Genomic DNA, 23,266 nt, shown 5'->3' on the forward strand with positions numbered 1-23,266 from the left:
CATATTTATAGGTCTACTGGTAAATCAATATGAAACTTCCAGGAGAAAGTATGTCTTCCCATAGATATCAACAAGTTCATCACAATTTACTAAAATATAGAATATAGTAGTTTGATGAATTTACTGCAGACTGCTGCATCGGTATTATATTGCGAAGTAAAGGAATGAAAGGAATCTGTAATTGTTAAAATATTATTTAATCTAATATCGTTTAATAAAGGAAATTAAGGCTATAGTAATGATTGTATACCTGACGACAAAGATCTATTTGTAAAAGAAAATTCTCATCGCATATTTGTTCATTTCAACCAAATAATAACAAAAGTATGATAAATCTATCTCTGATATTATGCAATCAACTAAAGATTGGATTTGTGGACATATTACCGATATATTTCAGATCCCTGTAAGCAATTAATTATTTTTGACATGCATACTGTAGTGTTTACTTTTAAATACGGTATAGTCTATTTTTAGCAAAAGTATTGGTTTTCGCTAGACTGTAGCATAACTCTAATTATCTACAGTATGATCTATAATTTACAATTTACTCTGTAGAAATGTCTTGTAGTCTAGCTAATATATACCGTTGTACTAGCTTAACATAGAAGTAATTTATTTTTATGAATCTGTCGCGCCTATAAATAATTTCCTCCTGCTGTGCTCCTAACATTATAGAAGCTATCTTCTTTCACCTATCTCGTTAGTTAGTTCTGGTAGTTAGACGGTAAGCTTGCACGCTTTACCCATTCTACGCTACTATAGTTATGCGACTAGACATGTCGTTACTCGCACGATAATTTTTGCACGATTATTCTCTTACAATAACTCAATAAAGGTTGCTCTTCTGTTAACTATTTTATTGTACTTTATTGCGACTAATGCCGAACTCTAAACCTTCCGAAACATCATACATGCAGGCCCTAATAATTAATTTTTGCAATATTTAGTGATCCATCATTACCAATGAGTTCTAAGATTGAGATTTTAGTAGTGATGCATCCGATCATACTAGGCTTCGACGTATTCCAACGATTTTTGAATATACTATCGTAAAATTAGCTTTGCATAGGATTCCAATAGCTGATGCATTGTATATTGATCAACGATGATCGATAGGTTCTAAAATAAAGAGTTTAATAGGAATGTATTTAAATGCAAAGGGCTAATAGAGACCCCAGTTCTTCAAATATATTACCGTGTAAATGTTATTGATGTATTGTTCTCATAAGCAACTCATGGACTAGCGATCCACCATTACCAGTAAGTTCTTGAATTGAGATTTGAAAAGCAGTTTCTTCCAATCCGTATCATTTCAACCGAATTGACTAAGCTAATAATAGTTATGTCTATATTATCCTGTCGGCGTTCAGTATCACATAGAAAGCTTCAATAATCATTTAGAGTCATGTAATTCAAATAAATTGAAACAACATCATTTTCTCAATTTATACATAACAGCACAAATTGAAGAAAAATGACATGTAAACCCAATTCTCTGAGAATGCTAACTAAAACTATTGTCCTAGCCCTGTGTATCTATTACTAGGTTGATAAAAGATGACTGTAATAGAATAAAAGAATAAGTACGGGGTTGGATTAACGGGAAAATATATTATGAATGCAATTTGGGTGATTGGATTAACTTTCTCTAAATTTCTCCCTTTTAAACAGCAAAGAATTGGTTATTTTATGACGAAGTCGATCGAAAACGGAGAAGTGAGAAGCAATGTTATTCATTTTTGATGATCATTAAGAGCTTCAAGCAAGTTAGTTACTTTAAATTATAAAGTAAAGATGAGTAATTGGTGAGCAAATTATATACTATTCATAACCACTTGAAAGAGCTTAATTTCAGAAAATAGCAAATATTTTAATGATACCTGTAATTTAATTTCCAAGCAACAATTACAGCAATATCTTTAAATTAAGTAATTACACATGTATCAATTTTAGGGTGATGTATTGGCTTGTAGTAATATCAAGACTCTGCTTTAGCTATTAAATGTAGTTACTGCAGATCAATAGTGAGGATATTGATCTCTTTTAAGATTCTATCAACTTTCTTGTATTGCTTTGTAGACTTCATTTGAACCGTTAAACTGCTCTGTAATTAGTCGATGGTGGTAGACGTATATAAAGTAAGTATCTTGAGAAAATAGTCAGATATAATGGTTGATTAATGGGATTACTTAATGATCTATCTTAGAAATAACTATACGACTATTGCAGAGCTGAGATTCCTTCCATTTATAATTTAGCAATGAAAGTAATTTTTTCTTTTAAAATTATGCTAATTCCCTTGCTTTATATTGTAGACTTCTTTTAAACCTTAAAAATTGCTCATTAATTAGTTAAAGTAGTGCACATACATAAAGAAAGTATCTTGAGAAAATAATAAGCTATAAATTGTCAATTAAGTGGACTAGTCAGCGATCTATCTTAGAAATAGCTCCAATAACTAGAAGGAGTCAATTTATGAGTACCAGCTTAAGGTAGTAAGTGAATGTAATCAGCCTTTAAACGAAGCAATGACTTTATCAACTTTCTCTATACTGGGTTGTTTACTAGATTTATACAACCTATTATCCTCGACAACGTTACAAATTTTAGAAGTTTTCAAGTTTTAAACTTGACTGGTAGAGACTACTAAAATAGCATCATATACTTCCCTCGGTATCCTATCATTTTCTATATGATGTTGAATCTTGAGATATATTTAATTGATAAGGGCTGTAGTAGTATTCAAACTAGTTAACATATGGTTACTAATGAGTATTACTGTCGAAAACTTTCAATAACATAACACAAATTTTGAGTAGCAATAATCTTTTAGTAGCATCTTGATTATTAAGGTTTAAAATAGCAATATGTTTTACGCCTTCAGCTTTACCTCACTATATTGTGGAAGATAGATTTAGTCCCACATATAAAGCAACTAACTGGCACGGATCGGTTATAATTTTATTACTTGAATAATTTTATATCTTGCTTCATTTTTAGTTTACGTTCTGGTACGAAATAGCATCAATAATTAGTGTATCATAAACGCTAAGCTAATATCAATTCCATTATATCATGTCACAGCTCTCTCTCTTCAATTTGCACTTTTCCATCTAATCCATTGCAAAAAATTCGAAACAATCAAAAAATTGACTTTGTCTTAAAAAGAAAAATAGCTCCAGAAATTAAAAGTTACCCACAAATAATATATCAGCAAACAAACCAGAATGATGTTTAAACTAAATAAAGGCAAGAGATTGAAATCGAATCAATTTGGTGGTATTGAGAACGGTAATGGGAATACTAACAGGTCTAAAGTAAATGTTAGTTATTCCTGTCCTGAAAAACTCCATCAATTAACTACGGAATGCGAAGAAACCGAGAAAATACTTAGAAATTCTACGGAAATGCTTTTAGAAAACCATGAAAACATGGATATTTTATTAACGAGAGCAAGAACGCTATCCAATGATGCTGAGAAGATGAAGAAAATAGCTCAAAAGGTAAAGAAACATAAAATGGAAATAAATCGTATAGCTTGTTGCTGCGATTGTTGTAAAAGCCGTAAGACATTGATTATTATTATCGTCTTTACGATCATTATTATATCGTTGATTGTCTTGCTATTACTTATTCGTTAAATAAGATAATGGTTCTATTTGTCTCAGCTGGTTTACCTCCCTATTTACTATAAAATAATACTATTGTAGTTTGCAGTCATATATCATGGATATTCCAGATTCAAAGCTTATTACAAAGTTTATTGTATACTTCCACTGTCTCCCCCACCTCATCAAAGCTGACTTATACATGAAATTGATACATCAGACCGTAATATTAAACTATAATACATTACCTAGATCATCTAAACACTATTTACTTATGATATTTATGAAAAAATTTGTAATCATAATCATCTGATTCAAACACTTATTTACTAGATCTGTAGTATATAAAGCATTATGATTATGTCCCGTTTTAATGACTAATTCAATTTATGAATTCATTGCAACTATATTTGATGGTATGATACTGCATAAATTGGTATTTGTTGGTATATGTTAAAGAGTAATCTAGTTAAGACTACAATAATGAGATACAATTTACTTGTAATTGGTAACCGTCACAGCGAATATGTTTACCTGATAATATTTCGTATACGCGAATTTTATGTTCTAAATGACGGCTATATTTTATTTGTAGGCTATCTTTGTAATTTCATTTGTTTAAGCCTTTCATTTCTGCCAATTTATAAGTGACTAAAATTGCAAGAATTTTGTAGAAATTGATCTTGTGGATCTTGTATTATTGAACTCTGTAATAAATAACTTAGTATCGTTAAATTTTGTGTGGTTTTTGGGTATATTATTACAGGTATGGTTATAAAGTACGACTAGCAATCATACTTAAGCAATTTATGCCTGTCCGTCTTTCTAGAATAATTTATTAATTTGCATAAGTACAGAAATCATAGCAATCTGTTTCCCTTAATTTCTCCTTCGTAATCGATTCTATTAACAGCTGAGAAAGGATATCAATTATGGACTAGGTTAACTCAAATTATTACAAATGGGCAGTGGTAGTAAGATAGATCGAGATATGTCAACTATACTGGTATACAAGATAAGATATTAATGGCTAATAAGTTAAAGCAACTATTATACGATATATTATACCCGTATCTCTTACTGAAATCATCCATAACCAATCTTGTCTATTACTAATACTGCTATAGTATGCAGCAGAATATTTGTAGCTATCAGTAAACTTTAATCATGAAACGTTAGTTAATTTCAATCTACCAGAAATTTAACGATAAGAAGATTAGCATTAGCAGCACGAGAATTTGCCTTAATTTACTCGTATCTCTCCCTTAATTGAGCAAAAATAATATTCAGGTTTGAAATGGTTTGATATAAAATTTAACAAATAAAATTGCAATGGCTCATGATTACTAGAACTTTACCATGTTAGTCACCGTAAGTTACGGTATATTTCTGAGTAAAATCTGACCAAGTAAGACGATTTTTAAATTTAACAAGGTGAGCATCCTGATCTATTCATGTTTATAACCGCTTAACTGAATTAAGTTTCTAATACTATTTCATTATAAATTGTTTCTCAGATTTTGTTTTGATTATTTATCGCATTATTAGTAAAATTGTATCTATTATTTATTCTACTCATTAAACTTCATATTCTGTTCTATTTAACCCTTGTATATCCAAGTTCTATGTAACAATCCGCTACAAGCTGGGTCCATAGGCGCCGATGAAAAGGCGATTTTAATTAGTTCTACGAGATTGCTGCAGTAGAAACAAACATTCACTCCTGTCGCTATAACAAGTAGAGTCAAGTAATTATTATTTTCCATTTCCTGCTATATCTCTATTAATAAAGTAGAAAATTTAGATAATTACGAGCATCTTTATACTTTCGAAAGTTAAAATTACTTTATCAAAGGAATTATCTTATGAAAGTAGTGTCTTATTTACCTATCAGAAAAAGATAGATTCAAGAAGAAATAACAATTGCAATTATCGCCGATATTTTCAAGCTCATCGAGAACTAATATTAAAGATATTAATGCAGAAACATTGTCATATTTACATGTTGGAAAGTAAAAGATTGAATGATGATAGTACTGAAGTTAGCAAGATCGACAAGTTAGCTTTAAATGATGTGAAAATTCCACAAGATCATTATTTGTTAACTTAAGTAAACGTTCTCAGCACATTCTCAAGTCAAGCTTGGTACTAGATCTCGAAATCGTTAACTTCGTCTAAGATTTAAATATCATCATTACAATTGTTATCTGTTGTGATTAAAATCCTTCAGGAAAGATTTTCTAAGCAGATTTATAAAGCAAAAAACATTACTATAGAAGAAGCAACTTTATTACTGCTCTATTCTATTCCTGGCTAACAAGCAAACTGGAAAATTGAATCAAACCTTTTAGCTTAAGGTACAGTCACAAATGAAATAATCTTATGACATAAGTATATATCATACATCGTACTTTTTATTTATAAATTTTATGCATTATTCCATCATAACGAAGAATTCGAAGAATGGTTAAAAATCATATTGCAAAGCTAATACATGCCATAACCAAGCGTAGGGAATCATCATCTGAAATTAGAAATGTACCAGTTGACGATGCCCGAGAAGATGAACCAAACCCCAATCAACCAAGTATACAGGATCTACGTAATAATATCGATGATACTAAAAAGCAATTAAATGAAAATATGGCAAAGATAACAGAAAGAAATGAAAGTCTTGATAACGTGAGAAAGAGATCCGACACAGTAGTATCTATTTCTAGTGAATTATTTGATACCATTGATAATGTTAAAAGAAATGAGGAGCGATCATCTAAGCGTTGGTCCTTGTGCAACTGGAATAGAAACCGTCTCTTTATCGCTATCGCTGTTTTAATAGCTGTTGGTGTTATTACATTTTTTACAATCGTATCCACTTAAAGCTATCTTTAAGTAGTACAGGCATGGCCTGCGTCAGTTTACATTTATATTGGTCAAGAATAAAAACAAACTCTGTAATTTTATGGTGAGCTTCTGTGTTTGCCATTAAATTCAGATTACAATGATTGTTTATGTATCAATTGGACCAATAGAAATAATACAGTACTTGATTTCATTTAGTGCAGGCAACTTAATCGACTAGTGAAAGTACTCCTATTTTTTTGCCACAGTTTTATGTTAGATAATCTGTTAGTAGAATGAGCTACTCGGAATTATTGAAATATTTTATTTTCTCAAAATATTGATAAAGAGCAAGGCATTGTGTTACAGTTATTTATTTGCTAGTCCATGACCGAAGAAATATTAGATAAAATACGCTTACATTTGCATTTTCTCGCCTGACATATTTATGCTCTATTTCATACTTCATTTTGCTATGGACGAACCATGTCCGAAATTAAAGCTTTACCCAATGCTTAGATAGATTTGCTAACCCTTAATGTACTCCAAGTCTTGATAGTATTTAATAATTTATAATTACACCTAAATGCAGATGTACCATCTTTGATACTGTATGATACTTCTAGCGTAAACTAGTAGTCAGAAATCAAATATAAGTGATTACAGGATACTGTAATGGAACACTTATATCGACTCCAATTTTTTTGTCAAAGAATGACTTTTAATGATCTAATAAAACGATTTTAAACTTAGTGAATAGTATATAAGTTACCGACAATTTGCGAAATCAAGCATTTTGTAAAATGCCTGAAATGCTATAAGATATACTTCCCCTATCCACTAACTTTGAGGCGTATCCCATTCAAGGTAACTTATTAGAGATATATAAGTAAGTAGATAGGATAGCAATAAAATAATTTATGAGACCTTTATGGTATTAGATCTTCGACTAAGGTGATGGTTCATTCTATTCAAATCTGATGCACGGTAAGTTAATGAAGGAATTACCATTATCTCCATCATTCGTACAAATCAAGAAAGCAATTCGCAATCAAGTATTTTTACTAAAATTTTAATATCAGAAGGTAGTTTATAATTTCGGTGCCATGTTAGCAACTTTATGTGCATTGTATAAATAGTAAACTTTTAAGACTGTTTAAGTACAAGAATTTAAGGTATACGCGTTGATATTAGAGTTCTTAAAACAAGTGTTCTTGGCCTCCAAACAGCAGTGTGAAATCCGTAGACAGAATCCTGATTATAACTTTTAATTTAGACAATACAGCGTACACAAGTTTGATTTCAAAAGTTATTTATTGTCCTCAGATATATATACAAAAATGTACATCACATTCCTTCTTAATACGATACTGCTACAACTGCATCAGTGCAAGAGGAAATAATCCAAGTCGAATGCAAGTAACCACAGATTATTACTTATAATTTGCGATAATACAGGTATAATCTTAAAGAAATAGAGATCTGACCAAAATCGTAATCACCTCATGCAAAAGTATTCTGTAGTAATCTGTCCAAATAAATTACAATCTAAGTTGGTGTAAGATATTATAGAAGAAATCATCTTGATCGAATATTACGCTGTCGATCTTGCCATCCTTTATATTTATTTATTGCGACGTTAATCATCTCCAGTAAATGATCGGCAAGCTAAGTAAGAAGTACAAAAGTTTAGGTTAATAAGATGACGAAGAAAAATAGCAAGAGTACGAATTTCCAATAAAAAATCTTAATAAAAAAAGGTGTTTCCGCTCTCACATGCGAGTGTTCTTCAGTTAAAGAGGCCTTAAGTCGCTGTAAATTACTAGACTTATACTTTGAGATTGCAGCGGCCATTCTCTCAACCTGGATCAAAGTGGAAAACATAATCAGTATCCAGCATTGCTACGGCAAGAAACCTATAAAAGTCTGAGTAATGTTAAAGATTGACAAATTTATAAACCTTTTCTTCTAAGCCTTTCGATTGTACGGGAAAGCAAGACCAAAAATGTCGGAGTAATTCTCCCAAGGCAAAGTAATGTTTTTTAAGGTCATCCTGCAGTGACTGGCTGACCGATTCTAATTTAGTAAAAAGAGAGCATTTAAGTAATGACGTTGGAAGGAAATAAAGCCATTAGCCAGAGAACTTACGAGTTAAGTTTACTTGTAACACAGACTTCATTAAAGCACCATTAGGACTTAAATCGTTTACAGCCTTACACGCTGCCTCACTGCTGATACACTGCAAATTGTAATTAATCACACCAATAAAAATTTTAGTTAATATTTCTATTAATACGTGAAGCGTAAAATGTACCTCAACAAGGTTAGCAGACCAATTCTTTAGTTTTGATTTAAGATTAGATGTAGCTACTTCAACATCGCTTTGTGATATTACTGTAACATCCTGTTAGGATAAAACGTGTTATTTTTAACCCTCATCACCTTAAGACATTTTCACAGTAATCTTCAGGTATTATTGTTTTACTAATGGTCATCCTAACAGACCTGAATTGGAACTGTTGGTCCTTGGGCATAAACCTGTGTGTTTTTCAATGCTAACTTCGGCCCAAGATCAGCATCTTTCCCGTGCAATTCATCATAACTTACGGCTTCACGTAATTTGATCTATGCAGAAACGAACGATATTTTACTTACAGGGGATGATGAAAGTATTAATTGAACGCATTACCTTCTTTCTATCTTTTTGTGTGTCTGAATCGTTTTGTTCCTTGTCACTATGCACGAGTACGTATATAACTCTAATCAATAGTGTATCTCTTATATCTTTGATGCTAGTTTACCAAAGCAATAAGGTTATTTTGCGTACCGTTTTTCGCCAGAATGAAGTATTACATAGCTCTGATGATTAAATTGCTGTAGTAATTGGGCATTACTGGTAGTGGCGGCTGATTGTCCATCTATATCATTAGTGCCAAATGCCTAAAACAGATTTAAGACGGTAAAGTTGATGTATTATATCACCACTCAAGCCTAAAGTGTCAGCTGGCATAATTACAAATTCATTTATCTACCTCATCTAAAAATGTATTCGATTTCGTTAAATCTAATAACGGATCACGCTCACTCCGGGCATTTTTTTGCAAGTAATCTATGTAAATTAACGTAGCAATCATTGTCACCAATTTATTAATAAGTAACATCTGATTTTTGATCCACTGCAAGAATGAAGTTTTATGTAGAGTTGTATAAGCTACCATTAAAGTCCTTGCTTGCACCACTTCCGAACAGTTCGTTGGCGGCATTATTCGATGTGCTTGCTCGGTTACGATGAAAATATTGCGATTGAAAAAATAATGTCCAAAATTCTCCTTCATTCATCTATGAAGTATTGTAATCAAGTACCAAATTATACTACATACAAGCTTAAATATATTGCACTGCCGTACACTGGCATTCATGTACTTTAATTAGGATACAACATAAAGAAATTAACAATCTATTTTAAGTTACCTTGTCAGGAACACATTCTATATGCTTTTTCTTAACTAAAAACATGAGCAAATAGTAACAAATTATTTTAAACTATATATCGTGCTACAGATTTAACATGAATGAAGCGATTGGCTTACTATCCATAATTAATGCATTAAAATCAGTTAGTCAAGGTATTGAAGTTATTACCTTTCGGATACGTCTTAAATATTGATTCTATCATATCGGCACTTAAATTATACTTTAATGTATTACATCCAGAAACATTAACATTGGCCCCAGTCTAAATGATGACAGCAAATTTAAGTACTTAAAGATGAGAGTTCCTACACGCGTATATATATTCATTATAGAAGCACGCTTGTATATGTTTTAATATATATGAATCGGTAACCATACCAAGAATTCTGGAGAAACTCCAATATTTTGGCCTGATGACGAAGTGAGCATACCCTAATATGTAAATATATTTATTAGTTAGAATTTACGACAATGGAAATGTGGCCATACGGCAAAGACCTCACAACCTAACAAAACTGTACAGAAAGAAGCTAGAGCAAATTTTAATAATAGCAAAACTTGTATCAGACATGAATTTAAATTATGAGACATAACTGACGCAGAAATAGTATTTTAGAAATGTAGGAAGGGTTCGATAAAGCTTTATTTTGTTTAAGTTAAAATAAAACAAGTAAAGACATAACAATTTTTTAACAACTGCCGCAATTTCAAGAACAGATCATGTTAACCTGAATATTAAATTATAGGATAATTATAATTAGCTAAAGCTATCCAATAGCAATCCATTCTCTACTTGGTAGTAAGGTCATATTATCCAGATAACTTTTAAGTACTAGTACTGGCCTAGCCTTAGAATAGTGGGAGACGGAAAATTTTAGACACAATGATTCTAACGCATTTTGAAGTCAATTATCGGATAGACGATTGCCATTAATATACTCTAGTTAATCATGCACAGAAGCAAAACACCTAAAATACGTTAAAAAGATCCAAAGCAGTTAAGCCATTTATGTTCTCCAGTCGATAATATAATCAAAAGTTGACTAATTTACTACGATCCATTAGACTACAGACTGTAAGCAGACTTCATATATACTGCAAATAAATAGAGCGGAATTATTTCAAGCGGCTACTACGCACTGTAGGTAGTTTTGATAGAAATGTCGTCAGACAGTCAGAGTTTGTTTGCATGTATGTCTAATATTCGAAAATAACTTACAGAACGATTAGACCAAAATTCCTCAGCACTTATAATATTTCCAACTACTAAATCTTTGTATAATTGGTACAATTCAGGATTTTCCTTTAATAGCCTAAAAGAAGATTGAGACGATAATAAGCGTTCTGTTAGAGTTGAGTTTGATCGAAATTTGCTATGAAATTCTAGCATGCATTCAATGCACCATCAGGGCGATCTATTTGCTCGATTCTATACGAATTATTATTAACGTTGTACCTGCTTTTTTCTTCTAATTCTTTGGAAGGTTTCTTTCGACTTTTAATTAACAGCTGTTGTACAAAATCTTTCGCTTGATCTCGTTCTGTTTTAGCACTATCGCTATTGGCAAAGTGGAAATTGAATGAATTCCCGTTGTGGAGCTGCAATTGCAATTGCACTTTGGAGCTGGTATCAGGGCTTATTTTTTGCACTATATTTGAAGCAAGGAACCATACCAACAAAGGTTATTTCAATTAGCGAACTCGTTCTGACTACCTACTACTTTCATTACTGAGGTAATAACAGTCCTATATAATCATAATTTAAGGCAAGATAATCTTGTCACTACGTTAAATAGTAATAAAATTGTAGAAAACAAGGCTATAACATATCGTCAGCATGCCATCACCATTCCATCATCAACTTGAGATTGTACAGCAAGAACTCACTTTTAATCTCCGGATAATAACTACATAACTGTAGCTCATCATTATCACTGGCTTTCCAAACAATTCGCTTTGTCGATAAAAAGAAGGTACCCATCATTTTGCGATGTTTAACATAGGTATTTTGATAAAGCAGCTCTTCATCCTTGGCCAACTCCATCTTGTTTTCACTCTGTCCCTCGATTCCTACTTTTGGCAGTATTGCCGTAAGTAGTACGGTACGGTACAGTACACTCTCCTTACAGTCAGAGTGGAGAGAGTAAAATACTGTAGCCAAATCTTCTACAGTACATGCGTCATAGTAGAATTAGATAAAAGCCTACGTCCCATACTGTACTGTATTGCTAGAGTGAAGGTTTACGACTGTACTCTGTCTATCCTAAGATGCCCCATACTATACTGCGCTCTACAACGCTCTGTATACGGCAGATGATGTCGATGTCAGAGCAACATCAACATTTTAGATTTCCTAGACTACTCACAACACCTAAGTTAGTTTTATTAAAGGATAGGCCTTGTCGAAAAGATACAGTATGAGCGCTAAAGCATTGCTTAATAGAAATCGTTTCATGAGATAAGCTGTATTATTAATATTTTTATATAATTATCATCGGCCACTCACCCAACACTGAACAATTGTCAACATATCATCGACTACAACAGTATACGAGTACAGTATTGTGTTTTTAAATTACTCCCTTGATCAATGAATTCCATGAAAATTTATAGGATAATAATTATAATTAATAATAAATCAACCCATTCATCTGTTCCTTGCCGAATCATGCATAGGACAGCAACGTTAATTTCGTTTTCGATATACGCGTAGTCTATAAACTTATTAACGTGAATCGGAAGGAGAACAGAAGTAATCCAAGTGTTGATATGCTGTAGGAAACTACGTATTACAGTATACTTAAGATCACCTCCTCATCGGTTTTTTTAACATTAGTCTTGTAAATGCTTCTCACTATTTAATAATAATTATCACTGTAATACGTATGTTAAAATCAAATCAAATCTATACCATAACTTAGTTATGCTAAGTGCTTAGTGCGATTATAATTTGCTATTCAGCATACGTCAAAGCGATAGTCACAAACGTGCTTAGAAACAGGCTGGCGTAGCCAATAATAATTAATTAATACATTTGAATTGAAACTTATACATTATACAGTATATAGAGAGAGATTTTATTTATTCGTACGATACAGTGTACATCCTTGCAACACGTACAGTTTCTTTAAACGGTACTGCTAAACGCCTAGAGTTGTATACGCACGGTAAATTTATCGAAATATCACAAAGTTAGTATTAACATTACCCCATACGAAGCGTCGGCAACAAGTTTTCCAGCATAAACAATATATTTGCCCCTTTTTAAGCAAAAACTTAAATGATAGCTCATACGAGTATATATATATACACACGACGATATATTTTTATACCAACGCAAATATTTGCAAATCGCTATATCTACTACTGATAAGATCATCTTTCAGTATTAATCGAATAGCTATCCGCCAGGCTCATACTAGTAATTATCAAAGTATAAACAACAATTAATGGATCCGCTATAGGATCATCATGCATCAAATGTGATCACCTAAGTGAGAAAAATATGAGGTAATCACTATGAAGGTATTTCGTTTAGAAAGTGATCGCTCCGGTTGGAGCAGTTTGCTGAAAGGCAAATTGATCTTCCTTCACTTCAGGAGCTAGGGTTTCATCATCATCATCTCCTTCCTAATAGGCGTAATAATCAATCATCCATCAATATATGAACGTTCCAACAAGTTTGTAGCTCCTATAAGCATAAAAGCATCAGCAATGTTTTTACCACATCTGGGAAATATTTGTCCATTATATCGGATATTAGTTGGTAAACTTGATCATTATCATGCGTCTGTAAGGCTTCCATTTTATCCAAGCCTGTTACAAGAATACATGTAAATCAAGAAATCGATTAATAAAAATAATACACGAAGCCAAAATACAGATATTCTAATACTCTTATGACTATGAAGTAACTAGTACTATAAATTAATATAATTTACCTCCTTCCTCTTCGATTGATAAGCAGATTGGTTCAGCCTGTTTTACTTTATCAGCAACCTGAAATATATAGAATATGTCGTCTTAACAATTACGATCCAATCCAATTATATCTAAATATTTTCGTTTCAAAATACTTACATTTAATATGTTTCTTAGTCCTTCCAGAGCGACTATTATAATCTATCATTAAATCAAATGCTGTCGTTAAAATCACTAACGATATGAATTAAATCCATTGTAGCCATGTTACTCGGGCAAGAATTACCTTTGGTTCCATTGATGACAATAAGTCACATAACGGCTTAATCACTCCACATTGTACTAAGTAAGATACCTAATTGGTAATGATATACTCAGTAAATATTATTTTAGGGAAGCGTCACTATTTGGTAAGCTAGCAAACAGTTTAATTTTCCAATTTACTGCAGTATTACGTCAAGTCAATCAGTTATCGTAAATTTAATAGAGTTACCTGATCAACGGTTCCACCAGCTGTAAAGTTATTTACAGCCCAAGCACATTCTTTTTTAGTCTTAAAATCACTCTATTGAAAAATACGTAAGAAGTTCGCACTTTTGCTATAGTAATTTACTCCCAATTAAATCGATAAATTATTTTGAATAAACTTACATTTCGTAGGGTTTCGACTAATTGTGGAATAATATTTGCATTTATCAATGCCTAATATGCATGGTAAAATCATTTCATGTTAAAAAACATTAAATTGCATGCAGCATATAATCCTTCACACTAAAAGTATAAATGTGTCTATTGTATCTATTTAATAAAATAACCTGTATTTGTTGTTGATTGCCAGCCGCAATATTAGAAATAGTCCAAGCGGTTTCCTACAAGTAGAGACAGTATTGCAAAATAAATCAAGGTATTGATCTCTATTTATTGTAGCCTATTCTACTACAATAGCTTTCCAAAATCTACCTTCTGTACGCTAGCTTTTTGGTGTTTTAACAACAAGGCTAGGCAATAATGACCTTGTAGATCAAGAATAGCCTATACCACAAAGGAAATATTCAATATTAGCTGTGATCACAACTAAGAATATATTTTGTAATTTTCTCTGTATTTTTATATAGATATCAAGTATTCTTATCATCATATTACTTGAGTTTGCGTGTCGTTGCCTGTGACAATGTTACCAATAGTTCTTAAAGCAGGCGTCTGTAGATAAAATATTGTATAAAATACAATTAACGATGGAGGCTACCAAAAAGGAAAATTACACCAACGTAAAAAATGAAATATACTTACAAGAAGTGATAGCTCTGTAGAAGCTAGTAATGACACCAAACGTGGACAAACACCTGATCTGATAACGTTCTCAATTTTTTCATTGGGGCCATCAGTAATATAGGACAATGCCCAGCATGCATCAGTGGAAATCTAAAAGTTGCAATAAGAGCCTAATTCAGTCAAATCTTGTTACATGTTATTCAATATATATATGGAATCTTACCTCTTTATCATCAGCGTGCAGAAGCTGTGCCAACAATGGCAATATCTAGTGTAACATTAACAACAGTAATAAGCTTTCAATGCTACATAGACATTATACTTTAAAAAAAGGGAAATTAACCGACTACGAATGAGCTTATAAAAATACGATGAAAATCAATATAATTAGTGAAAGTTATTACCTCGCGGACGGCTTCAAACGGTGGTGGAGGATTTTTGTTTCGACATAAATTCGATAACGTCCAAGTTGCATTACGTAAAAACGTCACCTATTTGTAACAGTAATAAAAATTTATTTGTATATTCTAACAAGTGAAAGGAGTTAAAATATACAGTAAAAAGTAAGTATAATAGTCACACAAAAAGGATTATTTACGATGTTTACATACAGGCTTATCAGGTGTAGTGATTCTCAGCATAGCAGGAATGACATCACAACGAATAACTAAATCCCTCGCCTTGGGTCCATCTCCAGCAATATTTCCGAGAGCCCAAATTGCTTGTTCGCACACGTTAGCATACGTCGAAGACAGCAATTTAACAAAATGTGGTACTGCCCCTAAAATTATCATTTCAAATTGTTAGTGACGAGAAGACTTGCAATATTATGTCCAATCAAGTTGGCATACCTGAATCAATGACGACCTTGGTTTGATCCGAAGTCCCAGAAGCGATATTAGTCAATGCCCAAGCAGCTTCAAATTGTAGAGTTGGGCTATAAAATAATTATGCGTATAATGAATGTTACAATATTTTTTCTATCCAATAACGTCCATTTCTAGGTATATTCAATCTTGCTCTATCAGTTAAACGTACTTATCATTGCATGACAGAAATTCCACAAATTTGGGAACTAAACCAGCCCTATAAGATTTAATCGAAATTTGTAGTTGATTAACATCAATCCATAGATTGTACACTTACAGTTGATATCAAAGATAAAAGGCAAGAACTACACTACCTATTTTATACTCAATATGATATACATACTTGATAACACTTTCAACAGGTGGATGACGTTCCCTCGATAGAATTTTTCTAATAGCATATATAAATTATGATTACTTTGTAGCTTATACCCCCAACATTCTCATATAATTTTCTCTTTTAATATCAAGACTTGGTCTATACAATTTGTAAAGCGTACCTTGCTGATTGTACAGCTAACATTTGAGTTTCAACCGATGATGGATCATTGATTTTCTAATAAAAAAATATATCATAGCACACATGTTACTATCATCAGAACATGGATAGAAATTGGCTACATGAAGTAAATATTGTATAGCGTAGCACAAATACCTGAACAATTTCATCCAGATTTGTTAAGTAATGACCACTTTCCTATTCAAATTTAATATAATCATTTTATATCATTGCTTATTCCATCGATTTAATAGAGCTATTCATACAAAGCAGAAAATACAGCTAAAACATTTAAAAGTAAATGCCCTTCTACCTAATTCAATGAAACTCCAATTCTATGATATTGTATGGTGAAAATATAGACTCAAATGACGGTTTCAGCTTACAGCAAAATGGTAAACAAAGTGATCCTCGTACTATAAGATTGATACTGCTTGTAAATAGCTCTTTAAAGACTCATTCACTCCTTGCTATACTTTATCCTATCCACTACGTCGCAATAATAAAAATGCGCATTGAAATGTGTTGTCAGTGTGACAACAATTTTCCATCCTCTCGTTTATGAACTTACTATGGAAACAACTAGTGATATCTCAGCTTCCCTATCATTGAATTGACTACGTTCAATATTCCTGTGTCAATAGAAGCAAGATAGGGTATCGTCCATGACTATTGCTACTCATCGAATGTAATCTATGATGCAAGGGACTCCTATCGAGTGTAGTCTACAATCGATCAGTTGATGTTTTGCTATTGCCTATATGTCAACATGTCTTCAAATTGCCTATCGAAGCCATGCAGCTAACTCCAAATAGTAGAGAGGGAAAGTACGAGAATTGTTCATGTTCCTATCAACCTAGACGAGTATTGGACGTATAAAATCAAAGCATGCAAACCTATCTTGAACTCCAGCATCAGTAATGTCGATTATTCAACAGTACAAAGTCCATTTGAATACTATACAATGATTAAAGTAAAGCTTGAGAATCATTCCAAGTCACTACCCTATGATCAACCATGAGTCCAATTTGGCCATCACTAACTTTGTCAATCTATTGTCACTTCCGTTATTAACAATACAATAATACTTCATTGAATGACAATCTATGGTGGCTATTGTTTGGAACAATAGAAGTAGTGCAAACATCAATACTGTATGGTTGAGGAGACATCAGTCATACAAGCTGTCAGTGACCTCTGCCAGTAGACGTGCTACATCATGATTATCTATTGTATTTTGCAAGCGTCAATCGCGGTGAATTGTACACTTGTACGCTTCAATCAATCATAGCGTTGACTCAGCATGGACAACAATGCAATCTAAAGGCGATTCTCTTTGGTTAGATAAGTGACACAAACAAGAGTACATGGATCATATTATTCTCTATTAAGGCCACAAAATGCTGCTGGAAAATCAATCACACAACACAAACCTGATTATTGGTTGTTTCACTCAATGGATTGCAAGTCACTTCAGTCGATAGATTGACATTACGACGCTTCAGGACTTGTTCGTCTCGTTTGTTCTATGAAGAGAGGAAAAAAATGGATTAATAGACGACAGACAGTATGGCAAAAATTCATTGAAATAAAATCAGTCTTAGAATGATGGATCGCCATTCTAAACGCAATGAGAGGATAGGGTAGTCTGATCCAACAGAAATCCATTTTAGAAAGCAAAGGGTAAAACGTTCTTGGCAATACAGTACAGTAGTTGCTTGGTAAAATGATATTACCGTCTATCTTTGCACCAATAAACAAATATCCAATAACTATGTTGGATAATTTCCTATTGCAAAATGGAATGCAGTTCGTGCATTGACAATATGGATAATCAGCGATCATGATGTAATTCATTATGGCAACGTTGTTGGATCGTGTTGAATTCCAACTTGAATATACGGTAGAACGTTTTTACAGTACTTTCTTGGACAATAATGATATAGGCGAAATGCACGAAACGTCCACGAAATACTACCTGTAAATAAATATACTATAGCGAATGGATGAAATGAAATGCCAATTCCGATGTACATCACTTGCTGCTGGTACAATCCAATCATGATGACTAAATGTAAATCATGACTCCATTGCAATGAGAACTTTTGAAAACTGAAATGCTAACTTGTCAAAGCAAGTATCTAGTGTCATGACGCTTAACAAAAACTGGTTACAAGGAGTTAGCTGTATCATGTACAAGCGATTCATGAATGATTTCTTGCATGGCCTTCCCATATAGAAAAATTGAGCTGATAAAACAATCAAAGATCGTTGACTTTCGATCCTAACTTTGAATCTTACTTTATTACGGTATAAGGTAATAGTTATCTCTGCCGATCGACCCTTTCAATCGAGATTTTACAGTCGTGCTTTGGTGGGAAAGCAGCGATAGCAGTTGCTTATTGCTCATATGGTGTATAGAGTCATGGAGTTGAAACAATTTTTACCTAATATTACAACAAGTCCTGACACGTTTAATTACAGAATGAATGTAGGTCAAAAATCACCAGTCAGAATATCAGTGCACTTCATGCTTTTCTAGTGCGTTGATGACGAAGTGTAATACTATTCGATGCTTTTATTGTAAACTATATTACGGATAAATTCGATTGAAATGGAAACTTTCAAAATCCATCGTCATTGAGTGGTGTTACATCAACTACAGCACAAACCTTTCGAAGTTCGATACTGACTTCATTTCTACGTCGTCGAAGTTCCTAAAATGCGACAATATCCCAAAGTATTCTTATTAATTAATAATAATAATTGTAGAATTGAATGCATTCAAAACTGTCTATATCTAACGATCGCGCTGCGCTGATCGGAGTATCTTACAAGTGAATACAGTTCCAAGACCTATACCATCTTCCAATGTTGTATACGTATCACTACGATATCGTTATTAACACATCATGCTTACTTTAAGTTTGATCAAAGAAGTAAAGTGAGAAATAGGACAATTTCACCAATAACGATATCAATACATAAGATAGATGATTAAGAGTATCTGATGGCATTCTTCAGGATATTGACCACACTAACAGAGTCAATGCAAACTATAGTAGCAAACCAAAGAGTGGAGAACGTACAGTAGTCTTTTCTGGTCGTTTAATAATGGTACACCGGTATGCGAATATAGTCAAAATTAATAACGATCACCGGACTCATTCACTAGGTTCCATATTAATCATCAATGGTAAAAACTTGCGAATGCACTGCGTCATAGACTTTAAAAATCACTATCAATCACAACATGAGACGATGGAGAAGGTCTTGATTTGAATTTATTACTAGACGGTCAAAAGTAAGATTTTCCTACTTCCACTACTTCGGTACACTGTGACTAAGAATGGAAATGGAAATCAATTTGCAATTCAATTTCACTTACCCTATCATCCTTTCCCTTATTTTTAAAAGATTTAAGACGAGAATTTTCAAGTGATCCAGGCATAGTGTACTAACCCCAAAATTGGAACAAATTGGCAACATTTATTACGCGTTCTAACACTACAACAACGCATTGGCATATAACCTATCGAGTCCAGTAAGTTACCAATCTTGAAAAAAAAATGTCTATGTAGCTTATAACACTTACAAGGTTCAAACGTTGCTCTAAAATTAAAAATCTCAGAAGGAATCAATGTCTAATTTCAATGGAGAAGTGCAATGATCGATTGCCAAATAATGTTGATGAGCGATGGTGAGCAAGAGATTGAATTCTGGATTTGAATTAACTGACCGTTAGTTATATACGGCCAATTTGCATACGCGTTCACTTAGTTGATAGGGGAGTCTATACTGTAGCCTTGAAAGCATATGTAGCGTAAAGCAGTAGTAAGGATGAATGAAAGACGTTTTGTGACAGTATGCACTGTAGTTTGCAAATGCGCAAAGGTTGCAATACAAGTGCACCGAATTATGGATGCTTTCATACTATTTTATGCCATTGAATAGCGATGTTTGAGTAAGTAGGGCTACGCGATGATCGACACTTTATACAGTGTACAGTACTGTAAAGAGTAGGCAAGATGGCAAAATACTGTAGCCAGTGGTTGGTCTGGCCGATAGGTTAGTGTATTGTTCAGCTCTGTATGCTCATAACAGCATATAGCATATTGCATTGAATTTCCTGACTGCCCTTTGCACATGCGGTTGCCATTCGATCACAATCCTTTGTATGGGTTCCATTGGCCAATTAAAATTGGAAGAGTGAGAAAGCTCTTCTTTCATTGGATATCGAATCAATTTGAAAATTAACCGCCGAAGGGTGATGGTAAGCATGCGCATGGCTGAATCATTTGGGTACAGTGTACACTGTACTGTACAGTACAGTCACGGACTACAGTACAGTACAGCATAATACAGTACAGTACTGTACACTGTACTGTGCTAGCTTTGCTTTCTACGCATGTCAACTTTTACTAGAACCTTCTACAGAGGACCGGTAAAAATGCCAAATGAAGGACCCTGACCACTACAGTATGGTCTGCTATGATGAACTAGAGTATTCGGTTGCAAAATAATAACAAGGCCTGGCAGACTATCTTTCTGCTCCTTCTACTATAGTCTGCTATGGTGAACTACAGTAAAGTATTCGGTGCAACAATAATGACAAGGCCTGGCAGACTATCTTTCTGCTCCTTCTACTATAGTCTGCTATGGTGAACTACAGTAAAGTATTCGGTGCAACAATAATGACAAGGCCTGGCAGACTATCTTTCTGCTCCTTCTACTATAGTCTGCTATGGTGAACTACAGTAAAGTATTCGGTGCAACAATAATGACAAGGCCTGGCAGACTATCTTTCTGCTCATTCTGCTATAGTCTGCTATGGTGAATTACAGTAAAGTACTCGGTGCAACAATAATGACAAGGCCTGGCAGACTATCTTTCTGCTTCTTCTACTATAGTCTGCTATGGTGAACTACAGTAAAGTACTCGGTGCAACAATAATGACAAGGCCTGGCAGACTATCTTTCTGCTCATTCTGCTATAGTCTGCTATGGTGAATTATAGTAAAGTACTCGGTGCAAAAATAATGACAAGGCCTGGCAGACTATTTTTCTGCTCATTCTACTATACTGGACAGTAAAGTAGTTTGCTATGGTGAACTACTTTAGCACAATATTTTCAATAATTAATTGTCGATATGAATAGTTTTTAAATAATTAATTACAAGCTTTTTCGAGATTATTAACATTAAGTTATGTTAAACAATTTTGCCATAACATTAAACATTATATTATCAGCAACGCTGCTGTACAGTACAGTACAGTACAGTAAAGTACTCGGTGCAAAAAGAATGACAAGGATAGCAGACTATCTTTCTGCTCATTCTGCTATAGTCTGCTATGGCGAACTAAAATATTCGGTACGATAATAATGACAGGGCTAAGCAGAATATCTTTCCGCTCATTCTACTATAGTCTGCTATGGTGAACTACAGTAAAGTATTCGGTGCAAAAAGAATGACTTACACTAGCAGACTATCTTTCTGTTCATTCTGCTATAGTCCGCTATGGTGAACTAAAGTATTCGGTGCAAAAATAATGACAAGGCTTTGCAGACTATCTTTCTGCTCATTCTGCTATAGCCGTAAACCCCATATTCCACACTGTGCAAAACCAATCCACCACTGGAGACGACTACCAAAATAGTTCAACCCAACATTTATATTACATAGAACGGCTGTGGCCAGTCCATTGCCCTCTTTCATTTATTAAGTGTACATTATCTGCTAAAAAATCTTTTCTGTTACCCCTGTTAACGAAGATGAAAAATACGGGATTTGACCGAAGTCCTGAAAAAATGCATCGCTTGAATTGACGTATTAGTAAAATACGGGCATTCACACGACGGACTCCTTTTCAGGACAGCTAGCAGGACTCTAGTCAAATCGTGTATTTTGTCCTGCCATTTCCTAGTTCTGTAGTAGCAGCTAGCAATCAGAATACTGCAAATTATAGATTTCTATGCTGTACGGTAGCCTGTAACTTATCTCTTTCAAGTATCAATTTCTGCTGTCTGTGCTAATAGTGATACAGTATCACAGATTGATCGATCGATGGCGGACCGAGGATAACTTTCAAGACGCTTAGGCCTTAGGGTCTCAATCGTAGTCCACGCATTACACACTTGAAATATCAATTAACAATTTTATTTTTGACTATCCATATTTCAAATTGAATATTCCATTGTCAATATTTACGTATGCAGCACGTAATCCTTCATATCCAAATTAAAAATGTTACAAATAATCAAAGCCATTCAATTCGAAGCCAATATGGCGTAATATAATGAGTGACATATCTTCACGGTTAAGATAGATTTACAATATATTCGTATACGCGTAGAGCTTAGAGTGTATTGAACTGCGCCTTGGTACTATTCTAATGTGATATCCGCCTGTAAAGTTGTAAATACTCAAATGAAAAAAAATATTAATTATCATATTGTACAGGCCAAATAGTCTATGAAACGAATAGCCTTACTCAAATTATTCGAGCTATCAAAGAAAAATCGTCTCTTCCATTGACCAAGCTTTCCATCATGGATGCTAAAGTCTGTATCACAATTTCATAAATGTACTGACTGTGTTTTATTATACATTACAAGTGATATGATAAAATACTGCATGATATTGCTTAAAATACAAGATTACGACTATTACAATTTTCGGTATAAATGCAATTCTTAACTATGATTGGTGACTTTCAAGCTGTTTGTCGTAATTTTAGTGTATTGAGGTAAAAAATAACCATCAGTTTTTACAATATGTTGAA

General features: G+C 33.3%; 4 protein-coding genes across 4 annotated transcripts; 2 read left to right on the forward strand and 2 right to left on the reverse strand.

Moving 5' to 3' along the window:
• Positions 1-3,230: 3,230 nt before the first annotated feature.
• Positions 3,231-4,233, forward strand: TRIADDRAFT_56690 (uncharacterized protein; the record flags this gene model as incomplete). Its single annotated transcript, XM_002112522.1, has 2 exons — positions 3,231-3,506; positions 4,207-4,233. 2 exons carry the CDS (start codon positions 3,231-3,233, stop codon positions 4,231-4,233), a joined length of 303 nt encoding a protein of 100 aa, XP_002112558.1.
• A 1,841-nt stretch (positions 4,234-6,074) lies between these two features.
• On the forward strand, positions 6,075-6,488 carry TRIADDRAFT_56691 (uncharacterized protein; the record flags this gene model as incomplete). Its single annotated transcript, XM_002112523.1, has 1 exon — positions 6,075-6,488. One exon carries the CDS (start codon positions 6,075-6,077, stop codon positions 6,486-6,488), a length of 414 nt encoding a protein of 137 aa, XP_002112559.1.
• Positions 6,489-8,027: 1,539 nt separating this feature from the next.
• TRIADDRAFT_56692 (uncharacterized protein) lies at positions 8,028-11,967 on the reverse strand (the record flags this gene model as incomplete). The annotated part of the gene is made up of 16 exons (XM_002112957.1): positions 8,028-8,117; positions 8,226-8,312; positions 8,410-8,525; positions 8,598-8,688; positions 8,764-8,853; positions 8,955-9,074; positions 9,139-9,241; positions 9,277-9,389; positions 9,482-9,558; positions 9,665-9,788; positions 9,921-9,955; positions 10,092-10,185; positions 10,302-10,355; positions 11,143-11,236; positions 11,380-11,572; positions 11,811-11,967. The coding sequence occupies 16 exons, from the start codon at positions 11,965-11,967 to the stop codon at positions 8,028-8,030; spliced, it is 1,638 nt and encodes a 545-aa protein (XP_002112993.1).
• Positions 11,968-13,614: 1,647 nt separating this feature from the next.
• Positions 13,615-19,935, reverse strand: TRIADDRAFT_25477 (uncharacterized protein; the record flags this gene model as incomplete). Its single annotated transcript, XM_002112958.1, has 20 exons — positions 13,615-13,739; positions 13,865-13,922; positions 14,004-14,045; positions 14,131-14,199; positions 14,338-14,409; positions 14,496-14,546; positions 14,660-14,713; positions 14,805-14,876; positions 14,988-15,044; positions 15,135-15,266; positions 15,340-15,384; positions 15,521-15,607; positions 15,728-15,897; positions 15,968-16,053; positions 16,155-16,202; positions 16,329-16,376; positions 16,486-16,541; positions 17,912-18,010; positions 19,157-19,201; positions 19,873-19,935. 20 exons carry the CDS (start codon positions 19,933-19,935, stop codon positions 13,615-13,617), a joined length of 1,479 nt encoding a protein of 492 aa, XP_002112994.1.
• Positions 19,936-23,266: the final 3,331 nt, after the last annotated feature.

The sequence above is a fragment of the Trichoplax adhaerens genome, genomic scaffold, assembly GCF_000150275.1.
Source record: "Trichoplax adhaerens TRIADscaffold_5 genomic scaffold, whole genome shotgun sequence".
NCBI lineage: Eukaryota > Metazoa > Placozoa > Uniplacotomia > Trichoplacea > Trichoplacidae > Trichoplax > Trichoplax adhaerens.